The 27,182-nt window shown below is 41.9% G+C and overlaps 2 protein-coding genes across 7 annotated transcripts in view; both read right to left on the bottom strand.

Moving 5' to 3' along the window:
• Positions 1 to 1,647: 1,647 nt before the first annotated feature.
• Positions 1,648 to 11,094, bottom strand: nap1l4b (nucleosome assembly protein 1-like 4b). Of its 5 annotated transcripts, XR_013129926.1 has the most exons (16): positions 10,993 to 11,094; positions 9,869 to 9,920; positions 9,185 to 9,281; positions 8,522 to 8,663; positions 8,093 to 8,176; positions 7,519 to 7,656; positions 6,186 to 6,257; positions 5,755 to 5,894; positions 5,236 to 5,381; positions 5,106 to 5,125; positions 4,815 to 4,934; positions 4,600 to 4,635; positions 4,462 to 4,509; positions 4,187 to 4,219; positions 3,219 to 3,313; positions 1,648 to 2,908 (listed from the first exon to the last, which is right to left on the bottom strand). XR_013129926.1 is itself a non-coding variant. In XM_076999281.1 (15 exons), exons 2-14 carry the CDS (start codon positions 9,894 to 9,896, stop codon positions 4,214 to 4,216), a joined length of 1,077 nt encoding a protein of 358 aa, XP_076855396.1. In that variant the 5' UTR covers positions 9,897 to 9,920; positions 10,993 to 11,094; the 3' UTR covers positions 1,648 to 2,908; positions 4,187 to 4,213. The 5 variants fall into 5 exon arrangements, 4 of the variants coding, with proteins under 4 accessions (XP_076855396.1, XP_076855367.1, XP_076855375.1 ...); XM_076999281.1 differs by lacking the exon at positions 3,219 to 3,313; XM_076999252.1 differs by lacking the exons at positions 3,219 to 3,313; positions 4,187 to 4,219.
• A 1,065-nt stretch (positions 11,095 to 12,159) lies between these two features.
• The window catches only part of rfx7a (regulatory factor X7a), a 31,168-nt gene continuing 16,145 nt past the window's right edge, over positions 12,160 to 27,182 (bottom strand). The window contains exons 3-9 of one of the 2 annotated variants that reach the window (XM_076999186.1): positions 23,433 to 23,518; positions 23,102 to 23,224; positions 22,327 to 22,443; positions 20,469 to 20,553; positions 20,019 to 20,226; positions 18,628 to 18,926; positions 12,160 to 18,409 (exon numbers count right to left, since the gene is read on the bottom strand). In XM_076999186.1, coding sequence (XP_076855301.1) covers positions 14,948 to 18,409; positions 18,628 to 18,926; positions 20,019 to 20,226; positions 20,469 to 20,553; positions 22,327 to 22,443; positions 23,102 to 23,224; positions 23,433 to 23,518 — 4,380 coding nt within the window. In that variant the 3' untranslated portion in view covers positions 12,160 to 14,947. Of the gene's footprint in view, positions 18,410 to 18,627; positions 18,927 to 20,018; positions 20,227 to 20,468; positions 21,039 to 22,326; positions 22,444 to 23,101; positions 23,225 to 23,432; positions 23,519 to 27,182 lie in introns of those variants that run through there. The other variant, XM_076999178.1, reaches the window with a different exon arrangement.

Raw genomic sequence — 27,182 nt, 5'->3', positions numbered from 1 at the left:
GCTAAGACATTTGTTTGTAGATCTTAGGCTAATTTTTATCAATAATTCTGGAGGGCATTACATGGGGGACATGTATAAACAATTTGACATAAATTAAGATGTTTGAAGACGGCAAACATTATCATGTTAGGCTAGAGCATATATTACTATGTATTTATAAGACTTTGCATTCAACATATTAGTATGAGCTGACGTCTCGGTTTTTTGAAGCTGATGACGATTTCACTGAAATGTACATTTAAAAAAATGCCTGTACTTTCTTTTATTTGATTCATTCAAATTACCACTTGCTTCTTGGAGTGAAGTAAATTAAAATACAGCACTTGGTTTTAAAATCATCTTGCCTAAAACAAACAAAAAAAAACTTTAAAAAATCTATCTGACATTTTTCTAAAACATTTCAGTTTATACCAAAAAGTATATTATATTTTTTTACTGTAAAATTGGCATTTCCCAATAGTGAAACATGGTGGTTTTCCATATGCCACAACAGTGCATCCAGTTACAGCCTTTAAACGCCGCTGTTGAGCAACAGGTGCCATCACTGTGCCTCGGGTCATTTAATGGTGCATTTATCTGCATTTAGATTTAGCTGCTTCTTCAGTAATTACAGTAATGTAAGTGTTAGGAGTGTTAGAACCGGCTCTCATTCTCTAAACCCTCCACTCTATCCTTGTTGCATAAGAGTTGGTTCATGATGATTTCCCCTGCCTGATTTTCCCTAGTAGTCAATAGCTGACCCATTGAAATAATTATTCAGTGATTACCAAAACCTGAACAGAGTATCAGGATTTTTATTCTCAGTGTTCTGACCCAAAACCCCACGGTGCGAGGTAATGATGTATAAATGCTTCATTATTTACTCAAGAATTATTTGTACTTAAGTAATTTAAGTTACCCATAAAGTGCTAGTGATGTGGCAGTGCTGTGGTAGAGAATATTCAGCAAAATCAAATGTCTGACACAGCAGTGTTTTTACATAGTTCAATGGGTAAAGGGTCAATGGCACATTGAGTGGTCTTCCACCTTAAATTTTAAACAATCAGTGAATCTGTAACCAGAAACTCACTTTTGGTGAAATGGTGTTCAGCTTTTGTCCTGAAGATCGATCATCCCAGTAGTGCACCTGGCACCAGAGCCCAGTTGACACTGAAGGGTTTACCTGTGTCATGTGTTTGATTAGGTTCCCATCTAAACTCTGCAGGTCATTACATCTCTAGGACTGGATCTGATCGCCTTCATGATGACTTGATATTATTTATGTGAATTTAATTGAAATATCCCTGTATTCTTTTTGGGGTTCACCCTTATGGACTATTCTGTATCTTTCATATAACTCAGACAATGTATTAAACATTTGAAATTATTCATTTTGAATAAGGGTAGCTTATGATGAATTTACATTAATACTTACAAATATTCAACATTACCTAGAAATTCTTGATGTCAGTGACAGGCTTGAAGTGCTCTTTATTAGTATCTTAATTAGTGTTTACTTTCTCTATTTTATGACAGATCACTACAAACCTTCACATTACAAAACATTGACAGCTGGTGGTCTGGCTGTTTGTACAAGATTCATCTTAACCTGCTCTATTGAGCATTAACTGGTTCATATGGGGACTACAAAGGAAACGGATGCTCATGTGAGCTGTAAAATTTATCATCACTTTATTATCATTCAGACATCTCTCAACTTCCAAATGACAATTAAGCAGGAAAATTGTGACCAGAAGTATTTCAGAACTACATGCGTACTGTTTTGTCAAGTGTTACTATAGAGTGGGAATTTAAAGGATTTCAGCAGTATTGATCTATTGCACTAACAGGCTTTTACTGGTTTCTGTAAGCAGGTTGTCAGTTGCACAACAGTCTGTGAAGGCTTTTTGAGAGGTTATTTTTGACATTTTTATTGCTCTAGAATTGTACATCTGAGCTGCCCCCATCCTTCTAAAACAGTGTGGAACTTGCAGAAAATATATTTTCTGAACTTTAAATAACCCTAATCAATTATATTTTGTATTATACTGCCCTCTGGCGATTATAATCTATTAGCTCACCTCCACTAGACAAATACATTGCTTTTTAGTTTTCTTGTTTCAGATCAATACGGTTGCATACAGGTAACATTATAAATATTTTTAAAACAAAGAATAAAAATGTTAAACCATTTGGCAATATTCATCTTTAATTCGGTTGTAAGCGCTCAGAGCAGTAAAGCAACGGCATTGTTAAATGCTGGGGACAGGCCCAACACCACAGAGCATGGTACATACAGCAGAGACAACTCACTCTCAGTCGTCCACTAGGGGGTGTCAGAGCAATAAGTAAATTTTTTGCAAACTATTACAAAAAGTGAAGGGGGGGGGAGTAAATTTATATAAATAACTTCAGAATAAAGATAACTCAAGTTACGGTTATTTTTGACCAAAGGAAAGGTTAGAAGTTGAACAGTTCTCATGTTTTCTTGGCATAAAAAACCCTGAGTAAACTATGAAGTAAAAAAAAAAAAAAATTCTCAATTTTGAAATTGATTTACAAGGGCCTCTGGAATGTGTTACGATATAAAAAAGAAGGGGTAAAAGTGAGTGGTGTGGGTTCCAGAACAGACACATCAGCAGTTTGCCTACAGTTGTGAAGGGCAGTTTGCCTCGTGTGTCTCCCCTGTGTCTCGCCCTCTCAGGAATGAGGGCTGAACACTTCTTCCATTTTGGAGGAGGGGGGAAAGTAAAAGTCAGTCATGCAATATGATAGTTTTTCTCTGGACATTTTTCCACTGTTGTTTTGGGACTACGGCGGTGCTCCAGAGGTCTTGGGCTACGCTGGGCAGGTTCCTGCTCCACTTGCTCTTGGGGGCCGTTAGAGTGAGTTACTGCTGTTTGCACTCTGCAGGTGGGTCCTCCCCACTCTACAGGGAGAGGAACAGAGACAGGTAGAACAAGAAATGGGGGAACATTCATTAAAATATCATCACTTGTCAACTGGTAGAACTAGTAGAATATGGGAAGATGAGTGTAAGTATGAAGAGGCAGGGTATATATCACAAAAGAATGGCACAAAATCAAACTAAAAACACCTATATATAAACTACGGTACTTATTCTAACATACCTATGGCTTTCAGTATTAATCATTAGACAATGTGATTAATCTGTAAGATTATTGTAAGAAACATCTGAGTATGAAGTAAAACGCCACTCTTTTGTTCTTAAGATATACCCTTTCATGAGGAAGCAGCCCATTTCCCCACAGAGAGCCTCACTCTAGCTGGAAGACCCCAAGTGTTTGTCCAGGTAAGCAGCATCTCCATTCTCCTGGTGGCATGAAGCTGTTCAAGTGAGTCTGGGTAAAAACGTTAATCTTACCAATATACGTTTGTCTACTGTTGTAAAATGTTTCCAACTCAGCAAATGAAGAACTCTGATGTTCAGATTAAAGGCCGCTGGGCTATGGGCCAGAGCTGTGGCCCACAACGTGGCAAATGGCGGACACTTTAAAGCAGTGTCCCCTACTATATGTGATTTGGACATCACTGTGATTCACCCAGACTGAATGTGAAACGTGAAGGAAGTCTAACATGACTGACAGGGCAATGTGAATCTGCCCAGATACAGCAACTTGTTTTAATTAAAATGGATTTAAGGACCCAGAGGAATTGCTGCCACTAGAGGCCACTTTTGGTCCAACCAAAAAAACAAACAAAGAAAAACCAACCAAAAACACCTGGGTCTTCTAAAAGGACAACAAGCAGCACTCTACCCAGACTCAGGCTTAGAAAACGCAATGCTCTTCCTGTGGCCCAGCACAGCAATTCTTGTCTGGGGACTTAAGAAGTTCGAACAGAGTTACAGTGACAGAAGACAGAAAGGCATCAGCTTAAAGGCCTTGTCCCAGTCCCATCAACCACTTCTGAACGCTGCTCAATCATCTACCAATCAGACCAGGGCAATTTATGCCTGCCTTCATTTCACACTTGCTGCACTTTCTGAGTCTCTTGACCAGCTGAAAGAGCGAGAGAGTCTGGACAAGGCCTTCATTAGACAGGACCACACAAAGGAAATGAAGCTGTTTAATGGCATGGCAGCTTGTGGTGCAGGGGTGTGATGGTGTTAACAGTTACAAGAAAAGAACTGTGTGGGTTCAGAACAGTACAAGAGTGGAGTGAGCTCATGACATTTCTTCCTTACCTAGAAATGCATGAGGTGAGAAATGACTTATGCCTGCAAGTGGGGGAGAGGTAAGAGGAGAACAACCACAACGGCCATTAAATCTCAAATCGCTTTAAACAAACTTGAGATGGCTGGAAATAGCAAAAAAACTAAAACAAGTAACAACACAGAGCAGAACTAATAAACAAAGCAGCACTCCTGCACCCCCCCCCCCAGGAAACATTCTGGTACCGACAAAGTCATGATCAGGACATGAGATTTGAGACGGTGCCATGATCAAATCAAAGACCAACCTTAGAATCTCCTTCCTCCTCCTCTTCCTCCATATCATCATCATGTTCCTGTTGCAAAAGAGTTAATTTAACAGATTAAAACTTCAACGAAGTGCCTAATAACAAAACAAAACAAAAAAAAAAAAAAAACCAACCTACCTCCTCTTCACCCTCATCAAGCTCTTCTTCCTCAAACTGCGCGCGCGCACACACACACACACACACACACACACACACACACACACACACACACACACACACACACACACACAATGAGCAATTATGAGGTGCTAATGCAACACAGTTACCTATAAAATCATAATTAGCTGTGCTTGTTACAGAGAGACTACTGTTTAGAGCAAGGGTTCACGTACGCTGTCGTCGTCCTCCAGAGCCTCCCCAGTGAAGTACAGCACCGCTCTGGGCACTATCCTCTCTCTAAAGAAATGACCTATCTCAAAATCTGTGGCTAGAGTGAACTCCGAGTCTTCATCCTGCCAGAGCACATTCAAATCAGACAAGCAAGTGATCAACACACTGCTGCACCGACATCAATAACCAGAACGCATCCAACTTGTAATCGAGCAGATTTTCTCTACAAGGTTGCGTAAAGATGAACACACAAACCAGGCACAGTAAAACGGAGGCAAGAAAAACAAACTCACCAACTCACTATCTGGGGAAACTGCAAGAGGAGACGGACACAAGGCGTTACAGATAACTCAATGCATTTCAACAGCTCGCCAATTGGTCTTTAAGCACAACAGTAACCTCAAAATATGTACATGAAGGTACCTTTAATGGGGTTGAAGAAGTTAAAAAACGAGTCCGTGGGAACTTGCTTGGTCACCGTCCTGATGACACCCCTGCCCTTGTGTTTCTGTTTCTTCTTGATGGTTTTAACCGTTACATCTTTGCCCTTGCACCAGTCAATCTCGCATCTGCCTCCAAGACAGGACACGTGATTTTTCCCCCCTGCAGTGTCTTTACATGACAAGCTTTACAGGCTGAGATTCCCTCATCAGTCTCGCACTCCTGATCGGAGTCAAGTGATCAGGCTACTGCCTTATACCCAATCACAGTCGTGGAAGTGATCGTGTGATCACTGTCTTGTGGTCAGTTATAGAACACTTCAACTATTGCAGAAAACTACAACTACAAAGAGACTGAATTAGTGATTTTTACCATAAGAGGGGGAAATAAATACCCGACTGCTGTAAAAGTCATTCCAGTCTCATGATTTAAATTGGCATTAAAAAAAACCTCCCCTCAAGTGCACGCACACACACCTCAATCTCACTCACACCTGCTCACCCCTCACACTCGATAATCTCCGGCCCTTCAAAAGAGAACGGATCTTCAAAGTCCGGTTCAGATTTCATCTTGTAGACTTTTGTGAGGATTGTGTTTTTGAAGTAGTTGTTAGGTTCAAAGTGAAACTCTAATGTGAAACTCTGCCAAAAAGAGAGACAAAGCCACTGTAAACAAAACACTTAGCACTCTCTAGCTATGCTGTACACAGCCCTGCAGGAAGCCAACTCTACTAACAATGACATGAAACCTGATTGATGTACAGCAGGAATTTGAAATGCATGTCCTTTAACAGTGAAGTCACTGATTAAATTGAGCCTTGGACTAAATATCGGTATATAGAAGGAAATTCTCTTTTGAAATGCTACACATGGACAGACCCTATAAGTATCAAGTGAGTGAAGAAGTGCACACAAAGCTTGATGCTTCCTTACCATAGGTTCTCCAGGACCAGAAAATATCACTTTAATGTCTTGTAGATGTTTAAGTATTGGCTCATCATGTTCCTGGTGGGAGAAAGATAGCATTACAGATCACACACACACACACACACACACACACACACACACACACACACACACACACACACACACACACACACACACACACACACACACACACACACTTTGAACAGAGTCCACAACAAACAAAAAAAAAGAAAGTCCTTAAGCTCATCTATTTTGGAATGAGCCCCATTTGTTCCAAGGTATTTACATTAATAAACTTTCAAAGAAATTTATACTAAATACCAAAATTTCATGTTTTAATTACTGCAAGGGAACTTCATCCCTGTGACAGAGGATGACCACTCAGAACCCAATAACATGGCACGGCCTGGTGAACTGTACCTAACGTTAGCAGAACTCGTTGGAAAAGACAACATCACTGCAGTCTGTCTGCAAGAGTTCAGCTTCTGTAAGAATACACTGATGAACACAACCCCCCCCCCCCCCACCCATTTCCCCCATTCTCCTTCTCACATGCCATATACTGTGTATTGTGTCCAGTTATTGTATATGTATTGTAAATGTACAATTCTGTATATGTATTGTTTTACAACAGTTGAATTATATCTTGTCGGTGGTGATTGTGTCCGGTGCAACATGTCATGTGGAAATAAAAAGAATCAAATCCATCAAGTGTCGCTCTTCTGAGAAGGCCTATGTTAAGTTAAACACAGGGCACTGACAGAACTTGTATAATACAGTTTGTTGACTGTGGTCAGAAACTTTAAATCTAAACAAATTCTAAATGACCGAGGACACTGATTCAGCCTCAGCTGCACCTACGTTTCCACCCACTCATCATCATCATCATCTCGGTTTTATACCTCCTAAACAATGTTGAGCAAAGATAGCCAAGTTCCAAGTGTACCAAAGCTCCCACTCACGTGTAAAGTTTAACATGAGTTTTCTCTAGCAGAGGGATTAAATGGAAGTGAAGTAATAATCCATAAATAAACACAAGGCCTAAAATTGCATGCATACTTTTTTTGTGTGTGTGTTTCTATTAAATGACCGAATGGCTTTTCTGTGTATTTGCCAGTTACAGTAATTCATTTTATCTCCTCAACAAGGCTGTTTCTGAGGAGACATTGTTTGCGGGTTTATCACAGCATCCACAGTATAGCATAATCCACAGAATGGCACTGCATCGTACCAGTATATCCTTAAAATCGGTGTACTGCTCAGCCCCGTGTTAAAGGAACCTAAACCCTTGTGCTGTGGCGTGATGGCAGTGGATCGGCGTGCGGGGCCGCCAGCTCACCTGTAGCAGGTCACTCAGCATGTCCACACTGCGGAATATGGTGAGCCAGAATTCCGGAATTCCTTTGGGGTCCTCCTGGGCGGCGGCCTCTGACTCCGCCCCCTTCTCCTCTATAGAGGCTTTCTTCTGCAGCTCTTCCTGATGAACACACAGCCAGGCTCCAATTACATGCCTCACTCTCTCCCACAAAAGGAGGATGCAGTCCACAGCACACACGTCCCCATGCATAAAGTAGCTGAGTAAGAGGATCGGACCCTCCACCCCTCTGTACAAGTCCAAGGATATAAAAGATGGAAACAACATTTCTGCTTCAAGCTAATCCAACACTGATCTCGATCGACGGGCCATATTCCTTGGCATGAAAATCTATGCCTAAACCACAACAATTGTAACTATAGGTCGTTTTGTTTCATCCTCAAAGGGCATTATTTGGGAACGGGTGTGAAATGCTCTGAACTAGAGTACGCACTAAAATGCAAAGCAAAGTGTGGCAGGTAGAGACTCCTGCAAAGGACACAAACCCATCCAAACTAAAGCAGATGATCTAACATGAGCAGTACGATGTGGTACTCACTGCGAGGTCTTCATCCTCTTGGTGGCTCTGCCATTCACACTCTTCGTCACTAGGCTCCACTGCACCCGTTACCATCGCTTTCCTCTGCAGTCAAATGAAAGACCAGGACACTGAACTGTCTTGGCAGAAAGCCCAAACATTTCTATGTAGCTGGTTGTTTTTTTGAGTTGCAAACAAAAGTGGATCAGGGCTACAGAAATCTCGGCGACAACTCGTAAACAATTAACACCAACAACTCTTTCATAAACTTTCACTTTCGCATGTTTGTACATTAGTAGCTTATCATTTTCATCACATAGACCACTAAATTTTAAAAGTGACTGCAACCACAGCAGTATTAAAACAAGGAAAAGGCAGTCTCAAAGCTATATAGAGCTCGTGTGTGAACATGCCCTGCCTCTGCGGTATTTAACACTCAGTCCCAATCACCTTGTCGAACAGCGGCTGATAGAGCGATGCATACTTTCTCTCCAGCTCATGCACCTCCTCATAAAATTTAGCTTCTACATGCGCACTCTTGACCTGCAGATTCTTTAAGGCGTTGACTCTTCTCCTGACGGACGAGGGTAAACTATGAGAAGGGGACACAAACACTGTGAGCAGATGGGCCATCCAGTCGTGCACAGCTGGTCCAATCCATTTTTCTGCTTTCGGGGGGAGAGATACAAAACCCCTGCTTTACTGTGAAAACTACACTTAAACGGTAAAGGGCCAACCCTGGCTATACTGGACAACCCTAACCCTAGTGACGTATGAGGGTGTACTATGCAGTTAACCAAATAGTTCTCGCCACCCACACCTCATTCCTACAAAGAAATTTAACCAGTGTTCTGACAACTCAGGACAAACAAAACAGATAAAGGAATGAGTTCCTAACAGCTGTTTAAGAGTGAGCTAACTGAAGTTAAATCAGCCTACATGAAAACCACATAAAAACAGGTTGTTACTTTTAACCCATTACCTGTTTCATAAAAAGGAGCGAAAAACTGATATAATTCAATGTTGCTACATTCTTAATTTACCACAGCCCTAAAACTCATAGCTCAGGCGATGAGAGAGAGAAGGCCTGCTGGAAGGCAGCTCCGTCCTCACCTGTCCATGACAGAAGGACTGTGTGTGATGCTGTCTAGTCTGTCCTGAAGGGCTGCCAGAGCCTGTGGGTTCTGCATCGCCTGGTCGGCCACTTTACCTGCAGAGTCAGGGCATGGTTAAGAGCACCAAGGAAGAACAGTCCCCTAACTGGAAGAACGCAGCAGTTAGGACTTTACACATCAGCTAGCATGAACCGGAAACTGATGATGGCAAGTGCTACATGAAATATTTGTACAGACACGAAAACCTATCAAACTGCTCTTTATAGTTCCTCAATTTGAATGTTATTACAGGGTGTAATTCCCTTCACAAAACCAACAAGCTAAGGGGCCAAAAAAAAGAAAGAGGTTAGATGTTGTTCATACAAAAGACAAAGCACTTTGTGACAGTGCTGGTATGTACAGATTTTAAAAAAATGTCCCCACATTTGTGTGGGAGACAGGGGGGAGGGGGTCTAATTGCCATAACGTTTTGGAAGTGCAATATCAAGTTATCATAAAAAAATTTACACCGACACTTTACACTACCCATTCCAGAATAGCATCTTGGAATAAACATGCAGTGTACAGAAGAAATAACTGTCCACCTGCTAAATAAATATTTCACCAGTCAAACAGGCACCTATAGCATTAATTTTCCCATAAATTCATAAAGACAATGGAAGCTTAGCTAAGGTTTCTTTACCTTTGGCTTCATTATTATCGACGTCCATCTTATTTAAAAAAGCTCAAATGATCTATAAAAACAACATTGAGAAAATTGTTAAAAACAGAAGATAAAAAAAAACCAACCATGATTTTACCGTTCAGGATTGTTGAGAAATTACGAGCAGTGCACAAGTAACCGACACACACTTGTCATCTGCTTTAACAAGACTGTTAGTTTATTGTTACATATATCATTCGCAATGTACACTCGGCTACCCTACATTTAAATAATTTGTATTTTCAGTTAATTTCACCAGTATACATTAACGTTAACAAGCTAATGTTTTGAAATATATTATATTATATGCTGGTGAACTGCTGGCGCAGTCCCGACGGCGCAACTGAGTTAACTTTCCCAGCGGTTCCAGCTTCCTACAGATAAACATCCCCCGATAAACATGGGGTAAAACACGAGACACACACACTTATGGCTGCTGACAACTATGAAGCAAACACGACACGTTTTTTTTTCACACAACAGCGGCGGATACTGTTTGATGCCGTCGACAAAACAGATTCTGGGCGGTGCCACAAGCTGTAGGTAGCAGGCTGGCTAGCCCACTTGACCAAGCTAGGTTACTTCAACGAGCTAACTGGCTAGCTCAGCTACCGTTAATTTGATAGCTGGTTAAACCGCCAGCTAAATTGTCAACGATTTAATGATACACTGATGCAATAAATCGTTAGATATCGTCAGAGATATCGACTTGACGCGACGGGTGTAGCTAACAGCTACATCCATACTGGTTCAGCAGTTTGCCAATACAGTTAACGTTAACTTACTAGTTAGCTGAGCAGATGTAGCTAGCTGGCTACCTTATAACGACCAGACTACACGCAGCGTCACAAGTGTAGGGCTCGCGCGCGCGCGAGCTAGCGTAGTTCGTTAGCGCGCGAGCTAGCTGGTTAGCTAATAAACAAACAACTACGACTGCCGGTGACTGAGTCCTGACAAACCCGATGTTACGCAGCAAATAAATGTCAGATCGGCAATATAACCATTTGTTCTAATTTTCTATACAAAATAACACAATTCACTGGCTAGTTAAAAAAATCCCTTCGAGTATATCAAGTGTTTCTATTGGAGACTAATTTTCTTACCTTTCCCAGAGCTGTTTTCGTTAACATTGGCAGTTTCAATGAAGTAGCCGACTTTGAAGCGACGCTGAACCTCATGGGTCGTGTCTCGCGTACACCAGCGCCGCCTAAGGGCCACGGCGAGAATCAGCGGTCATCTTTAACAAATTCACATATTTGTATTTCATCTCACTACAGTTGACTATAATGCCAGGCTCCCACAACAGATGTATTATTAATTGTTATTAGCGAAAATCAAATTATTCATTTAAAAATAAAAATTCTGTATTTGCATCAACATCAAATAAAAAATTTAAAAGCATATTTTTGAAAGTTTCTACTGATGTCCCAGTTTTATCTTTTTTTAAAATGTGTCTGTAACACATGTTGCAAACATGTTTGTGTTTTGAAATCACTGTTTATTGACCAGCAAACGTTAACTGGCCATTTTGCAATGCCATCCCTTCTGACCCGTGTAAAGTGAGTGTATAATGGGATTTGTTCTTCATAAAATACAGAGATTTTTACATCTTAAAATTCTTAAAAATTCAATTAAAAAAATAAACAAGTCTGTGATGGTTTCAGTGCAAAAGAGAAAATGAATCTAAAACATCACTGCAACTTTACCCATCTCCTGCACAGTATATAAGCAGGGTCATAAATTACATGAGCGTAATATCCAACTCTGACCTATGTCTCAATTAAAATCAAATGATCAGTACTTACTACAAAAAAGAACAATAGTGATTACAGTAAGAAACCTTTATTCGTACATCCGTTTAAAAAGCAAGAAATGTAACATTGAAAAATTTAACACCACATCTGAAATTCTGAACATAGAGAAAATGTGATGAGTCATCAAACAATGCAAAAGAAGTGAAAACACTGTATATCTGTAACAGAGAGAAATAATTCCCATGTTTTGGTGTATGATTGTGTATATTCACATGTACACACAATGGACACAGTAGCTTCTTGAGGTTTATCTTTTGAGATCATTGTATATTAATTAATAATAAAATATTCCTAGGAAATATATTGAGATCTAATGTTTTTATTAGAGATAAAGCCTTGGTTCATTTTAAACAGTAGTGCAAGAGTAATAAAGAACCTATAAGGCTTACAGATTTTACCTGTTGAATTTCCAGTGTTAAATCACCATCCACCACAGAAAGATACATATATTTATCATGTAATCACCACAAATCTTTAATGATTCATGCCAAAGCACAGAATACTAGCCAGAGAAAACAAAGATGATCAGACAAGAGGATCAATTTTCAGACAGGCTGATAACTTTAGGGAGCACAGATGATCATGCTATCAGTGTTTATAATTATAATAATAAATAATGATCAAGATAATAAACAGTGCTTTGCTTTCTTCAAATGAAGTTTGTACACACACAAACATACAAACACAAACATACACACACAAATACCCACGCACCTATGAGTAGGTTTCTCTCAACAATCTCTTATAATCGGCACTGCTACATATGTCATGGAAATGATAACTGTGTGGCTTCCGAGTGAAATGTTCCAGTGCTACAGTATAGGCTGGGTGTGTTGCAACATATGCTTGACAGTTCAAAATCCCATCAAACAACTTTAATTCTACAAAAAGAACACTTTGATTTCAATTTTGAAATAATTTCAAAATTTTGCTTTGCTTTGTGATTGTTTTTTATAATACACTGAAATGGGTTTAATTTTTTTAAATGGGGAGAGCCACAGCTTGTCTTTGGTATGGAGGTACAGTAAGCCTGACATGGGCCATGAAGGCATCACTACAAAATGGGTTAGTGTGTTTCAGTGCTGTGACTGTTTGAATAATCAGACAATAAAATCAGCAACAATTTACCTGTAAATCACTTAACCTATAATATACATCTTGCTTATAAGAAAAAGCTCTTCAGTTTAAAAGAGATTATTATATTACTTTTTAAGCACAATAATTGTGTTTCTTTTTCACCTGCTCAAAATCCAAAGTTCTCAGTCTGACAGATGACATAATGCTACTGGCTTTTATACATAACAGTGCAAGGGCAGTGCCTGAACAAAACAAAACATTAAATTGCTAAACAGTCATAAAAAAATGCCACATAACTTTCAAAACACAACTTGTTCTTGAACAAAGACATGAGTTAAGAATTAAACCATGCAACGTTGCTCCACTAACATCCTATAATTCAAAGCTATATCCTATCAACTGCATTTATATAAAAGTTAAAAATGTTTTTAAACGTTTTAAAAAATATATATTATATATATTAGATGGTAGATGGGTACGCAAAAAATGCAAGCTTTAAGTATCAAATTACAAAAAAAACAAGTGAGTTGAAAAAAGTGATAGGTCAGCTATCACTTCATAACTTCCAAAATGCATAGGTACAAAAACCTAAACTTTTACAAAGAATATCACTTCTCTCTTTTCACAGATCCACTTTGGCATTTGCATTTCTAAAGGGGGCGGTACAGAGGTTCTGTACTCCATCAGTTCACTAGTGGCAAACACACCTGTTAAAACCCCACTAGTGAACTTGGCATGCTAGTTTTATACTGCGTGAAAAAAGGTGTCGTACAAATCACAATGCACATGTGAGCATCACCGAAATTTACCACTGTCCCAGTTAAACTGGTGACCCCTAGTCTTGGGGCAACTGCGGTGTAATTTGAGCAGTTCTTGGCTGGAGTTTGAAGAACATTAATAATAATAAAAAAAACGATAGGATCCTATGTGCCTTGACAAACAAGACAACCTAGATACCCAACAGGGTTTCCTAACTATATACAAGATTCCAATATACAAAATGTGTTAGCTAGTGCAAATACCAGAGTCGCTTAAGCTTAAAAACCACTTTCTTAGGGTATTGATTCAGTTCAATTATTTACATGGGGCACTGGTTTAATTAAATCCTTCAAACAGAGACTGGGAAATCCTGAGATGCAACTCAAAGGAGTTTAATGCCACACAAACCTCTAACTCACATTCACTACAAGTGATGTGTATTAATTAATTTACAGTGAAGATCAAGCCAAATTTTATAATATGCACAATTCACTGTGAATAACTTTGAGCTCTATGACTTGATTTAATTGATCAATCTTATGTTTCATATTTAAACAGCTGCCTTTAAGTACAAGTTGCCATACTTTTTCATATGACGGCTAGGAAACTAATATGTTGTAACACTTAAGACAGCAAATGTGATTCATTTCATTACCTCCAATCTCTTTAGGCAATTCCATGTACCTTTTTAAGGTACTCTCATGCTTACACAGTGCACTCTAATCTAAATGGCTATTATTTATTCATCACTATTTTGTTACTGTTTTCTATATTGGGAAGCAACCATGTGGTATCAGACAATAGTGACTGAAGAAGCAAATAGCAATTGAATAAATTATACTACCTTTCCAGAGCTCAAAGCCTCAAAAAAGCCTAAAATTAGTTCACATAACAAATGGGATAAGAATATGAATTGAGATTCGGTAAAAAAGTTTAACAGCATCATTCCCCTGTAAAGATGTGCAAACATAACCCTGTTTTGGGTAAATGTAAAATTGGTGATATACAGAAATTTCCCAAGAATCTTAGCCATTAGTCTTGGCATAATATACAAACTATTAATCTAGGCATGCATACAAACTATTTTTGAGATAACAGTTTCACTTCATGTTTCGAAGCATTCAGTTTTCTTTGAAAAATGAATGCAGAGGAAATCAACAACAGAGCACCATAATTTGGGCAAAGGTGCACATTACAATTAGAAAAAGAATCAGCATTCTTGAAAAAAAGTGATCATTTATGTTTAACCTGGAACCTTTTTCTGAACCTGAGTCCAGGAACTAGATGCGGTGTGTAATATAACACTTGGTAAGCATTTACAAAGAGAGGATTCTGAAAAACATGTAGATAAACAAAGTACTCAATTAAATCTTTCAATATCAAAACAATAAAAAACAAACAAAAAAAATTAACCCAACATTTCTACTGTTGTCTGGTCCTTACTCTCCAACCAGTCAAATCCTGAAGAATTCACAGTCTCGCTGCAAATCTGTTGAAAAAGTGGGTCATTCTTCAATTCCTCCAAAGTGGAGTCTTCATACTGCCCTTGCTGCTGACTTGGGTCAAACAGAAGGTTCGCGTCCAACGCGTTTAAGTCATTCATGCTACTGGACAGCTCAGAGGTCAGCCGCATGTCACCAGGGAACTCGGAGGCCCTGGCATTCAGCTCTGAAGTCTGGCTTGAAAGGTGTGAGCTGGTGTTGAGGCCATTTTCCTCGAAGAGGTCCTTAACAGTGCTGCTGAAGTGCAGAGGTTGCTGGTGCTGGTGTTCCTGGAGGTTTGGCTGTGAAGGAACCAACAAGGCCCGGTTCTGCTGCCCTTCTTCCTCAGATACCTGTTGCTGTCTCTCTCCTGTGGTCTGTTGTGGTTGACCCTCCCTGGCCGAGAAGCTAATTTGCTCCCCTCTGGCATTCTTTATGAGGTAAGCAGGCTTTTGAAACTTGTAGGCTGAGGAGCCAGGTGAAATCAGAGCCTGGTGGTTGGCACTGCTGGAGAAGCTGGGTGTGGCGGTTGTTTCCAGGATCTGTGTAAGATTCATACGGGCTGTGTAGCTGGATGGCACGTTGTTCATTCCAAGCCCTCGTACTGAGCTGTCTCCGTCACCATCCATCTTGCTGAGGAGAACACTGGCGATCTTTTTGGTGTTACTTGACTGCCCACCAGCTTGCATGGGCAGTACTTCAGTCTGCATCATCACGTTAACTGGCACAGACTGGCTCCTCTGTGCCATGCTGCTAGCACTAGCATCTGCTTGACTGCTAGCAAAAATGTTGAGCACTTCTGGTGTCACTGGTGAACTGAAAGGAGAAACCCCAGAACGAGGGATGTTGGGATTTGAAGTCCCACTCAGGTTGCGCTGCCTAACTGCTGGACTCACACTGCGGCAACGGAACGTTCCACATGCAGACGCCGAAGTACTCGATTTGTTATCGAGAGGGGCTGGAACCGCAAATCCTTCCTGCTTACTGAGATTAGACATGCTGGCTATCTGCTGCTGGACTGGAGAGACAGGCGTCAAGCGACTGACGTGAGGGTCATGGTGTCTGATCTGTGACTGATACGTCTGTCCAGGGATGGCGAAGGCATGAGGCTTTCTGAACTGATCGTCCACCAAATCCAGATAGCTGGGAAGAATGCCAATTCCATTACTGGAGTTGCTGTTACTGTTGTTGTAGTTATTATTCATCCACTCCAGCTTAGCTTTATCTGGGTGGGTGGCCATTGGCCTCTGCATGGGTTTGACTGGGCTAGAAGAGACAATGCTGCCATCGTGGTAACTTGTGATGCTCGAGTTGATGGGGGTGAAGGCAAAAGGGTTCCTACACTCAACAGGGCTGGGGGGGACACTGCTGCTGCAGTTAGAGTGGGGGGTGCCGATCGAGGTTTGGCAGCTGCTTCCCAGGGCACTGTCCACAGGGGTGGTAGGGAGCAGGCGCAAACAGGGACTGTCACGGGTCAGTAACTGGCCCGCTCCGGTCATCTCTGTGGTAGGGGTCGGTGTTGGGGTGGGAGTTTGGATGGGTGTGCTGTTGCTGTGCACTGAGCTGTAGAAAGAAGTGCTCGGCCGGTGAGTGGACATCAAGTTGGTCTGCGAGGCAGTCCGTTGACCCGGCAGTGCCATGTCCACACAGCCACCAAAGTTCTGCAAGCTTCTGTTCATCTTCATCTGCTCTTCCATCTGGACCAGCTCCTCCACGATACTGTCTTGAGTCATATCATCATCGTTAAATGGGAAGAACCCCACGTGAGACTGGGATGATACATAATCCACCATATCAGCAGTCATCTGTACCAGCTGGCCTGGGGCAGAGGATTGAGATATTGCTGAAAGAGGCTTCATAACTGGCGAAGTCGACTGTCTGGAGTGGTCATGTTCCAGTTCCCCCTGCTGGGAATAAACATGTTGCTGGGTGCTGTCTTTTTGCCCATTATCCCAAAACACATTTTTCAGTTCACATGATGCAGAGGAGTCAGACCGATCTGAGTTCGACTGCATAGCTTGTGAATTTTTAATAGAATTCTGCTGTTGCATGGCCTGACCAACTGGTTTGCTGTCCATACTGGATGAAGACCCTTCCCACTTCTTTTGGACAAATGTCTGGAAGCTGCAATTCCCAACCAGAGAATCCTGGTGATTGGCACTTAGTGTCGAGTTTCCAGTAGCAATGGTTTTCATATCTGACGTGGATCCTTCCCACTGTGCCTGGGACACACCTTGTGGCCTGCTGACAGTCTGGAAACCAGAATTCCTAACCGGAGAGTCAGAGAGTGCAAGGATATGGGTAGGAACACGAGAGCTGAACTTCACCATAGCTTTTCCGACAGCAGAGGCAGGAGCACTTTCTGGTCGCATTGGAGCGTCTGACCTGGGTGCATTCTTCACCGAGGCTCCAATGCCTGATTTGAAACCTTCAGATACTCCTGATGACAGTTGAGTGACGAAGACTTTCTTGACAGGTGTCAAACTCGAGTCTGAGCAGAGACCTGGTCTTTTGCGAGGGCTTCTAGATGCCAGCTCTACATCCCTGGGTGATGTAACAAACGCATGATGGCTGGTTGTCAGAGCAGTGCTGGTGGTCTGGTTGGGTACACCCTGAAACAGAGTGCTTTCTTTAGCATTATTATTGCTGCCAGAAGCTGGATTACTTTGACTAGGGAGCATCTTTCCATTACATTTGGTCCCTGGTTGCATTCCCAGTCCTGCAGAAACCTTTGCAAGAGGTGTTGGTACACTAGCTGCCCTGGGTTTAGGAGTCACGTCAATCCTCTGTATACCCTCACCAGCCTCCTGAGAAATGGCTTCACGTCGGTTATGTCCACCCACACCCCCAGAGTCCGACTTGATGTCAGTGACTGGGGTTGTGCTGAGAGTTTGCCCTGGCCTCTCTATTGCAGACGGCATTGCAGCGATGGAGCCACTGCGTACCCGAGCAATAGGTAGGGGGTCGTCGCCCATGCCAATGAACCCCGCAGAGGCAGGCCGAGCCTTGCTATTGGTGGCCACCGTGGCTACGGTGGTGTTGCTGCCACTGCTGGCTCCAAGAGATATGGCAGTCATCTTAACGACGTTGACTGAGCCGACCTGGGGCGTCGGCATGACGGGTTTGATAGGACTGTTGGTGATGAGGAGCGCAGACGGTGAGCGTAGTGTGATGCCACTAGTTGCTGGCTTGGGCAGGATTTGGGCGTAGCGGTGGCGGGCAGAACGATCACCCACAGGACTCATCGGGACATTCTGCGGGGTTTTGGGACATTGCTTCACTGGCTGCATTGCTTGGGTGACCACCTGGAAATTGACAGGAAGGACTTTGCTCTCCGCTGTTGCTATGGGAACCGGGCTAGGGGACATCAACTGCTGGCTCCTTTGAACCTGCACAACCAAATGAACCCAGCAGTGAAAAATGTGATGAGGACATGCGTAAAAAACAGTTAAAACAAACAAGAAAAACCCACACAGAAACAAGCAAATGCAAGTATAAAAGTAAGTTTACATTACTCAAAATGCATCCACGCTGTGTTATGTATTTTTATTTCAAAGACACCTAAAATAAACACCAAAACCAAACACCTAAAACAGCATGCAACTACCGTAATGGGGCTCGGAACTGCAGCTACCACAATGCCGATGGTGGGCTGTGGTGAAAGCAGGGCGGGGCTTCCACACGGGACTCCGGCGCTCGCACCAGGCGTCCCGCCCCCGTCCGCTCGCCTGGCCTGGGCCTCGGCAGGGAGCGGGGACTGGAGCTTCTGTTCCTGCTGCTTCTTCTGGATCTTCCTCTGGAGCTGCTGCTTGGCATCAATGGACGGAGACGCCAGGGTCTTCATCTGAGGCTGGAAGGAGTGGGCATCGGCCATGGGCACAAACGCAGACGACTGCACCTTAGCCCCTGCGGTGATCCAGAGAAATGGTGGCTTTAATGAAAACAGGTTTGTGCAGGCAAAACAGCTTATGAGACATAATGTGTTAACAAACAGAGAAATCGTGGTATGGCACACAACACGACAATAAACTGTGTAATCTTGATATGGCATGGCCTCAGCTCTGAAAGGACATGTGGGTAGTGGAAAATTGACACCTAACCAGCCAGACCATCAAGATAGCAAGCCAGATAAAGCTTAAAGTGTTAGATAGCCAATAAAAAATCTGGTCATCACGACATATGTTAAAATGTATTTTTCACATACATGACTAATACAGGAATGTAATATTTTGCTACACTCAAGTTGGTATTTCTTATGGTAAGAACTGATGAAAACCAAAATGTACAAAGTCTAATAATTTGCCTGGGGCTTTTGTCTGGGGGCTACAGAGTGCAAACATTTCTCCAGGGAAATATATTGTAATATTTACAATTACATGTAAGAGGATATATTTTTAGGGGAGTAAAAAGGGACTAAAAAGGACTAATATTTAAGCAGAATATTTTTACAGTGATTGATAATTGTCAGTGGACCCTTCTAACTGACCGGATAACCTGATGACATTTTAGCTCTGTGTGGTTTGGATGCATGGACTGATCTCTCATGTAAAATGCCAAGTGTCTTCCTGACTTCCTACTGTTTTATCACTGTGTATAACTTGACCAAACTTCATCATCAGCAAATGGCACGTACATTTCTAGAAAAAGTCAATGTACTGTTGGCCTATTATTATATATTTAGAAAAAAGAATCAAAAGTTTAGAAAGATATGAATGTGAGTGTAATGTGAGAATATAGAACCAATTGTTTACCAGGTATTGGCACAAAAAAAAGAAATGAACTTTGATGATGGTACAAAGATGGTATTCTAAAAAGTAAAAATGTAATACTTATTAATTTACATTTAGTAATCATGCCTGTAAAATGTTTAAAACTCTATAAAAACCCTATATAATCAGGACAGGACAGGAATTGTACATGATGTATGCATATTGTGACTGCATGCCACTAGGGGGCAGCACTTGCTGGGGCTAAAGGGAGGCATGTGGGACTCCACACCTGAAGGGGATCCCGTCATCACGGTGAGAGCAGCAACAGACTTGGTACCGATGTAGTGGCTGTTGAGGAGGAAGCGGGCCAGGTCTTCCACGCTGTCAAAGTGTCGACTCAGTACCTTCTGAGCCCACTCACAAACCAGGTCACAGGCAGCAAAGCGAACCTCGTCCTCTCCACCGCAGCCCTGCCCAACAGACTCGAAGACCTCGCACTGCCACAAAAGGGAGGGGGGAGAGAGAGGTAGAGAGAGAAGAGGAAAGTTGGTTGTCATGAACATCAAAAGTCCTTCTACTCCAGCACTTTAAAGAGAAGTTTAGCATTACTCATCTTCATGTGACTTAACATGAGCATTTATTCCCTTCTGCACGACTCTTCGGCACACATCCCATTACTGAAAATACCACAAGGAAGAGGTAGAGGAAAGGGGGCGGGGCATGAAGAAAATGAACTTACCCCATCACCGCTTTTGTGTACATCCAGGTTTGGAAGAGAGGGCATATGGATGAATGCCTTCTTTCTCAGGCCACTGTAGCAATACGTGTGGAAGTATTAAGGCAAAAATCAAGGAGAGTCCTGTGGTCAATATACATTTAGTACAGGAGTGCACAGTTAGAGCAGGAGTGCACAGTTACAACAGTTGCAGTGCACAGAGCATAAACTCTGTACACCCTGTGTCTGCTCATTAGAGGATAAGTCAGAACATGTGGGCTGCAGTAGGTGTTGAGATGGAACCTCTAAGGTTCCTTCATATGTTCATCGGTCAACCTGGATAGTGCTGCCATCACGTACATAACCTGTGCTCCACTGTGAAGTCCACTTGTGCTTGAAACAGAGGGTTTAGTCTTATTTGAGCTGGATTAGTTCATCGGGGGGCATTTGGAATAAAACATTTTACATGTCTCCTCAATGATGAAACTCTGAATGGAGTTAATAGGAATACAGGACGAGTGAGAGCCTTGTGGGTATTTTGGGCAAACCTGGATTTTTCTATTGTATTACATTTGAATAAAATCAACCATATTATATTAATTATTATTCATCTATTAGTTATTAATAGCTCTCCTAGTTAGAGAATGGAGTGGAAGAGTCACCATCCTCACTAAGGATTCTTTTAAAACACCCATTTTTGTTGTTTGAAGCAATGGAAAGGTCTCAGTCATCCACACACTAGGAGTCTAAATACTGCTAGTAGCAGGCGTTAAAAATACCCCCCCGCCCCGATGCTAGGTGACATCTGCCTGTGAAATGACGGATATCTGTACTAAAATTATTAGCCGAGCGCCAAATTAGGTGAACCACAGTATGCAACTCAGACTGTGGATTTCTCAGTGGAGTTTTTTTTCTCTGGATGGGGGGAAAAAAAGAGTAACACTGGGGAAAGGAGAAATGACCTGTGGAGCCCATGTATGAATCGTGTCCAAGCAGGACTTTGGAGTGCTTCAGACTACACCTTACAAGTCTGCCAAGTTTCACGCAGGTAGGCTCAAGGCTTCAGCTCCCACAGGTGTAAAACTGTACCCACACAGGACGGTAACCGAGCACCGCAGAAGCGGCCGGAATTCAAATAGGATCAGTTATAGTGGAAGTGTCTGTAAATGCTCGTTACATAAGGGCAGGTTCAAAATGTTCAGCGCTGGTATGTGCATGGTGTGATTTTCCTTTGGACGAGGGGGGGAAGGGGGGGAGGTGTCGAGGTGACAGAAGTTTAAGGGGTAATTGTATTAGATTTCTGTTGCTTTGACAACCGTCATCAACAAACAAGTGTTATTTCAGAATGGCTCCAAAACGTACATATAAATAAAACCTGGCACTTTTAAACCTCATTTTTACCCCTTCACCCCAACAAAAATAATCATCATCTTACCCCAGTCACGAAACACCATTCAATCATACGAGAGGTTACATGGGGGTCTTGTTTAAGAGTTCTAGTTAGGAAAACATTCTGTGTGTTTGGGGGAGAGGTGAAAATAATCCTGGGTCCCTACAAGGAAGGAAGCAAAAGTATTCAATGGGCGTCTAGGGCGTCATGTGGAAGAGGTGAAAGAAGATGGTGTTATGGGAGAAAGGTTCCTGAAGATGATGGTGTTATGGGAGACCGGTTCCTGAAGATGGCATTATGGGAGAACGGTTCCTGAAGGTCAGACCCACTGGTGCTTCAGCTAAGTGCCTGCGTTGCCGGGCAGCAGCTCTCTACTGCTCTGTTTGATGTTGTGATTTTCTGCTCTATATTTAGGAGACCCGTGAACCACAACAGCAGATGTTCCAGAGTTCAAAGGCAGGCACAGATCGATGACGGACCAGAGAAGGATATTTGGATTTGCCCCTCATGCCAAGCCTGCGGGCCTTCATGTTGGGAAAGACATTCTTCATGATCTTCCCGAAGTCAGCGGCACTGAGAGCGTGATATCCCAGATTGTCACAGTAGCTCCTGAGAAAACACAAAATCGCAGATTCATTAAGGATCTGCAGGAACTACGGAAATACAAAATAAGACTTCGAATGTGTGTGCCTCCAAGTCTCCTACACAACCAATACCAACAGTGACAAATAGAATAACTTCTACTGACCCAAGCAGCTGAAAGCAGACATTATTATGTTTTTTATACGTACACACATACAAATATACAAATGAACAAATAATATTTAATATAGATTAAGAATTAAGAATATCCAACAAAGATAATTTAACATCGAGAAAGAGCTATGTCCACGTTTTCCAAGGAAGCACTAAGAATGGAGTGTTACATGGTTATACAACTGTTTGTGAAGACCGTTCTCAGATTAGCATAACCTACAGTGACAAATTCAAATGTGTACATTGAACCTCTCTGACAGCCAATGAGAAAGAGACTTGGGTTCCTAGGGATCTGCTCAGACTCCCAAATAAATATGCATGCAAGAATGTACCGTTCTGCAGCTGCTGCAAAAATAAACCGGCCAATAAATGTTACTTTAAAGTAGGTCGTCAACTGGCCTTACCAGGCGTGGGAGCATTATTGACACTGCTGCACTAGAAGACTATGTAGTGTGAAGGGTGTTGCCAAGACATCTAGATTATACATGAGGGCAGAAGTTCATAAACTTACTTATACTCATCGTAGACCTCCTGCTTGGGTAACGAGGTCTCGGGATGTTCCTCCAGATGGTTGCGGATCCAGCCAAACGCATGCATCTGCTGAGTGCGGCTGGAGGACGCACAGCTCTGCTCACTGAGGGAGATCCAAGATCAATTAAATCAATTAGATCCAAGATGGGGGGGCTAAGCCTCACATGCACATGAATTACTCTAATCAATGTCCACTACTAGGATCCTGGGGTCCTTCACTGAACTCAAGCAAGATGAAATTAGCTCAATAAGTGAAAAAACAAGAAGTTGAAGGTTACAGAGAAGGAGAGACAGAGGGAACAAGCACTCACCTTTTGTCACTGCTACTACTGGGGCCAGAAGGCAACCTGAGGTAGAGGTAGAGTTTTTCAATGTCTGTAAACTTCTCCACATCTTGCTGAAAAGGAAGGACGGAAAAGGCTGTAAAGTACACAGGAAGTGTATACCTGCACAGGAAGTGTATTCCTGCACAGGAATACTGACATAGGTAGTGTGTACTAATGAAACAGGTTTGGAGCAGACACTGGTGCGGATTAGTGTTCTGAAGGGTTTAAGGCTCAGCGTTTAACTAGCTTTCCCTTAAAACTGACTGCCCAGGAATCATGGATATTCTTTACCAACCTCTAACTACATATTTACATAGTTGCAATAACCAATTAATTCAGCGGGGAAAAACTAATATGTGGTGTGAATTTGAATAATGTTCATTTGTTACCCAAAAATGAACAAAAAAATAATAATAACACTGTGGAACCGAATCTTGTGGTGTAGTATAGTGACACTAAGCTCATCTGTAATTCTAGGCTGAGTTTAATGATGTCAAGACAGGAAGCAAGGGAACTATACACACACAAGTTAAAGAAAATGAAACCTGACTGGTTTACAAGCAAAATGAACCGCAGGGAGGAAAAAAATCTGAACTGCAGGTTCAGCTCAAGTGAGATTCAGTTTATTCACTACAGAAAGTACAAGGCCAGGATTGACCATGAGGAACAAGGCAAAAACACTCTAGTAAAACACTAGAGCACCAAGTTAGAATGGGACTGAGAGACTGCTGGTATTCGTGGAAAAACGGTGATGAACACTTAAAAGGGATTTTAGGGTCAATCACCTCTGTTACATCACTTGCAGCATTAGAACACACACAGACATTATCGCAACAAATCGGCCCATGGAAATACTAAACAAAGCTGCACTATGTTCTCAGAGGCTCACACAAATGGAGCGGCATGAAAAATGGATAAAGCCCAATGAAGCAGACATCCTCCTCTTGCTTGTCTTCATTCTTCCTTCTCTTCAAAGGCAATATTTGAGGTGAGGAGATGAACCGGAGCTCAGTGAAACACTGCCAGAGTGGGAGTCTTCACCAGCAACACGCACATGGAGACACGCGTACACACGCACAAACTCCACCGCAAACACCCAGCGCAGACCTTCTGTGACGGCCTCACTCCCCGGCAGGCCTGAACGACTACCACAGTTATGCTGTACAGGCTGACGAGTCCAGTTAAAGATTCTTCTTTAACATCTGTTGCGGTGCTAAATTAGGACCAAGAAGTCCCTCAGAAATCATAAGTATGTGACAGTTGTCTTTATTCCCCTTATCCGGTAATATGAAGAACTGTGAGATTAATGGGTTTTTGGGCTGTTTTTTTTTTAGTTATTTGTTGTGTTCAAAGCAGCATAGAACAGTAAAGGTTGAACAGAGTCAACATTAGAAAGCACAGATCGGTTCTGCCATTTTCTTCAAAGTAAAAAGACTGCAGATCTACTGGGCCAAAGTGACATAAGTGTGAAACCAATCAGCAAATCCCCATGTCATTAAACCCGCCCACCCACCCACCCCAAGTATGGGTGGCATCCATACTGAGGAGGACTGAGCATGGTGTGTAGGTGTGACATCCTGAACCACTTCCCTATGTAGATGCTGCTGGAATGGTTATGGGCATATCTGTTCAGACCTGCAGTGTAAAAGAGGACAGGCATATCACTTGTGAAAGGGTTGTGTCTTCAATCAACTCTCTACAACAATGTAGCAGCAAACAGCAACCGTGGGGTCCAAGCAACCAATACATCACCACTAGGGGTGTGTTTAAAAAATAAAAATAAAAAAAAAAGAAAAATCGATCTTTCGACTCAAATCGATCTTCATTTGAATGATTCGATATCGATTTATGAAACCTGAGATCGATCTTTAGAATTAGCCAATTTTCCCCGCATATGCGTACCGTTTTAACGTCTCGCGTTTTATCTTGCGAGATCATCCTTTTTTTTCTCAAGCACCGCCACTTGGCTGGGGTGATCAGTTAAGCATGGCTGCAGCAGGAGTAAAAAAAATGTACCTCTGATCCACATCTATGATTCAATGAGTTACTAGTTCGCTCTGGCGCCAACCACTGGCGATCGATCGATCACGATATAATACTTAGTTTGTGTCCATTTTACACCGCCACCCCCTCCAGGTTCAAATCTCACTCCAAGCGATCTTGAAAAGTTGGCAACCCTGCAGATGTATGGTTACATTTTGGATTCAGAAACCATGATGGTAGGGAAGAGTTCGATAAAAGCACAGTCGTGTGTAAACTGTGCAACATGGAGGTGAAATATTGTGGGAATACTACAAATCTGAGAAATCATTTAATGCGACACCACCCTGATATTCAAGAAACGCCAGAACCCAAACAAACTCCACTAGAGAAGGCATTTGCGATTAAACTATCTACAAGTTCTCCCTGTGCCAAAAAAAATAACCGAAGTGCTTGAATTCCACCTTTTAAATGTGTATGAACCCTGCAAACATGTCTTTGTTCATTGCGCTGAAGCGCGGCGCACGCAAAGTTACAAAATTCGAGAGGTGCACGACCTCGTGAAGCAACAGCGCACGGGCGGAGCCACCGCGATTACGTCGTTTTCGGCGTGCGGACCCTCACGCCGGTTGCGACGCGTCAAGTATAAAGCTGTGAAGTTTTCTCAACAGTTAGCAATATTGTTACTGCAAAAAGTAGCTGTCTCACTCCTCAACATGTTGATCAGCTCCTTTTCTTGCAAAAATTTGACAATCTCCAAGATGTCAAAAAGCAGTCATGAATAAATCTTAGTTTTTGGACCTTAATGTTTACAATATTCAGAACTATGTTCATAAATGTTTTTGTTACTGTAAAAAAGTTAAAAAAAATACTTAATTTGAACTTTAAAAGGCTGTTCAAAACCGCTTTCAATGCCTTTTCTGGTAAAGGAGCTATGTGGAAGAGTTAATTGATATAAAAAAAAGAATGTAACTGTTGTTCACAGTATAAACACTAATATCTTAATACATTTTAATAAAGTTTGAGCGTTCCTTGTATCATTACAACATTTCACATTCAAACTACACTTTTTATTGTAACTTGTCCCTACAAGAATCGATATTGAATCGGATCGAAACGAATCGAAAATCGAATTGAATCGGGACCTTGTGAATCGAAATCGAATCGAAATGGGAAATCAGTGGTGATACCCACCCCTAATCACCACCCCTGGAATCTGGGCCCAAATATTAAAAATAAAAAGGCAGCATCTTGCATATTAGATTGCATATTAATTTAAATAAGTAAGAGACATGCTAATACTGTGAACTTGACTAGATAACTTAACTATGTCCCCCACCCCCACTGAAAAGATTTTCATTATATACACTACCGTTCAAAAGTTTGGGGTCACCTAGACAATCTTGTGTTTTCCCTGAAATCTCATACTTTTATTTATCAAATGAGTTGCAAAATGAATAGAAATATAGTCCAGACATTGACAAGGTAGAAATAAAGTTTTTTTTTTATTTGAAATAATTTTCTACTTTAAACTTTGCTTTCGTCAAAGAATGCTCCCTTAGCAGCAATTACAGCATTGCAGACCTTTGGCATTCTAGCTGTTAATTTGCTGAGGTAATGTGGAGAAATTTCACCCCATGCTTCCAGAAGCCGCTCCCACAAGTTTGATTGGGTTGATGGGCACTTTTTTCGTACCATACGGTCAAGCTGCTCCCACAACAACTCAGTGGGGTTGAGATCTGGTGACTGCGCTGG

This window comes from Brachyhypopomus gauderio, chromosome 1 (genome assembly GCF_052324685.1).
Source record: "Brachyhypopomus gauderio isolate BG-103 chromosome 1, BGAUD_0.2, whole genome shotgun sequence".
In the NCBI taxonomy this organism is placed as follows: domain Eukaryota; kingdom Metazoa; phylum Chordata; class Actinopteri; order Gymnotiformes; family Hypopomidae; genus Brachyhypopomus; species Brachyhypopomus gauderio.
This window is presented reverse-complemented; position numbering and strand designations above follow the sequence as displayed.

Coding starts and splice junctions, on each gene's coding strand:
- nap1l4b (XM_076999252.1), bottom strand. CDS start 9,896: ATGGACGTCGATAATAATGAAGCCAAAG. Junction 8,177..8,521: donor ATCAGCCGCTGTTCGACAAG/GTGATTGGGACT, acceptor ATTTGACTGCAG/AGGAAAGCGATGGTAACGGG. Junction 2,909..4,461: donor AGGAGGAAGGAGATTCTAAG/GTTGGTCTTTGA, acceptor CTCTCCCTGTAG/AGTGGGGAGGACCCACCTGC.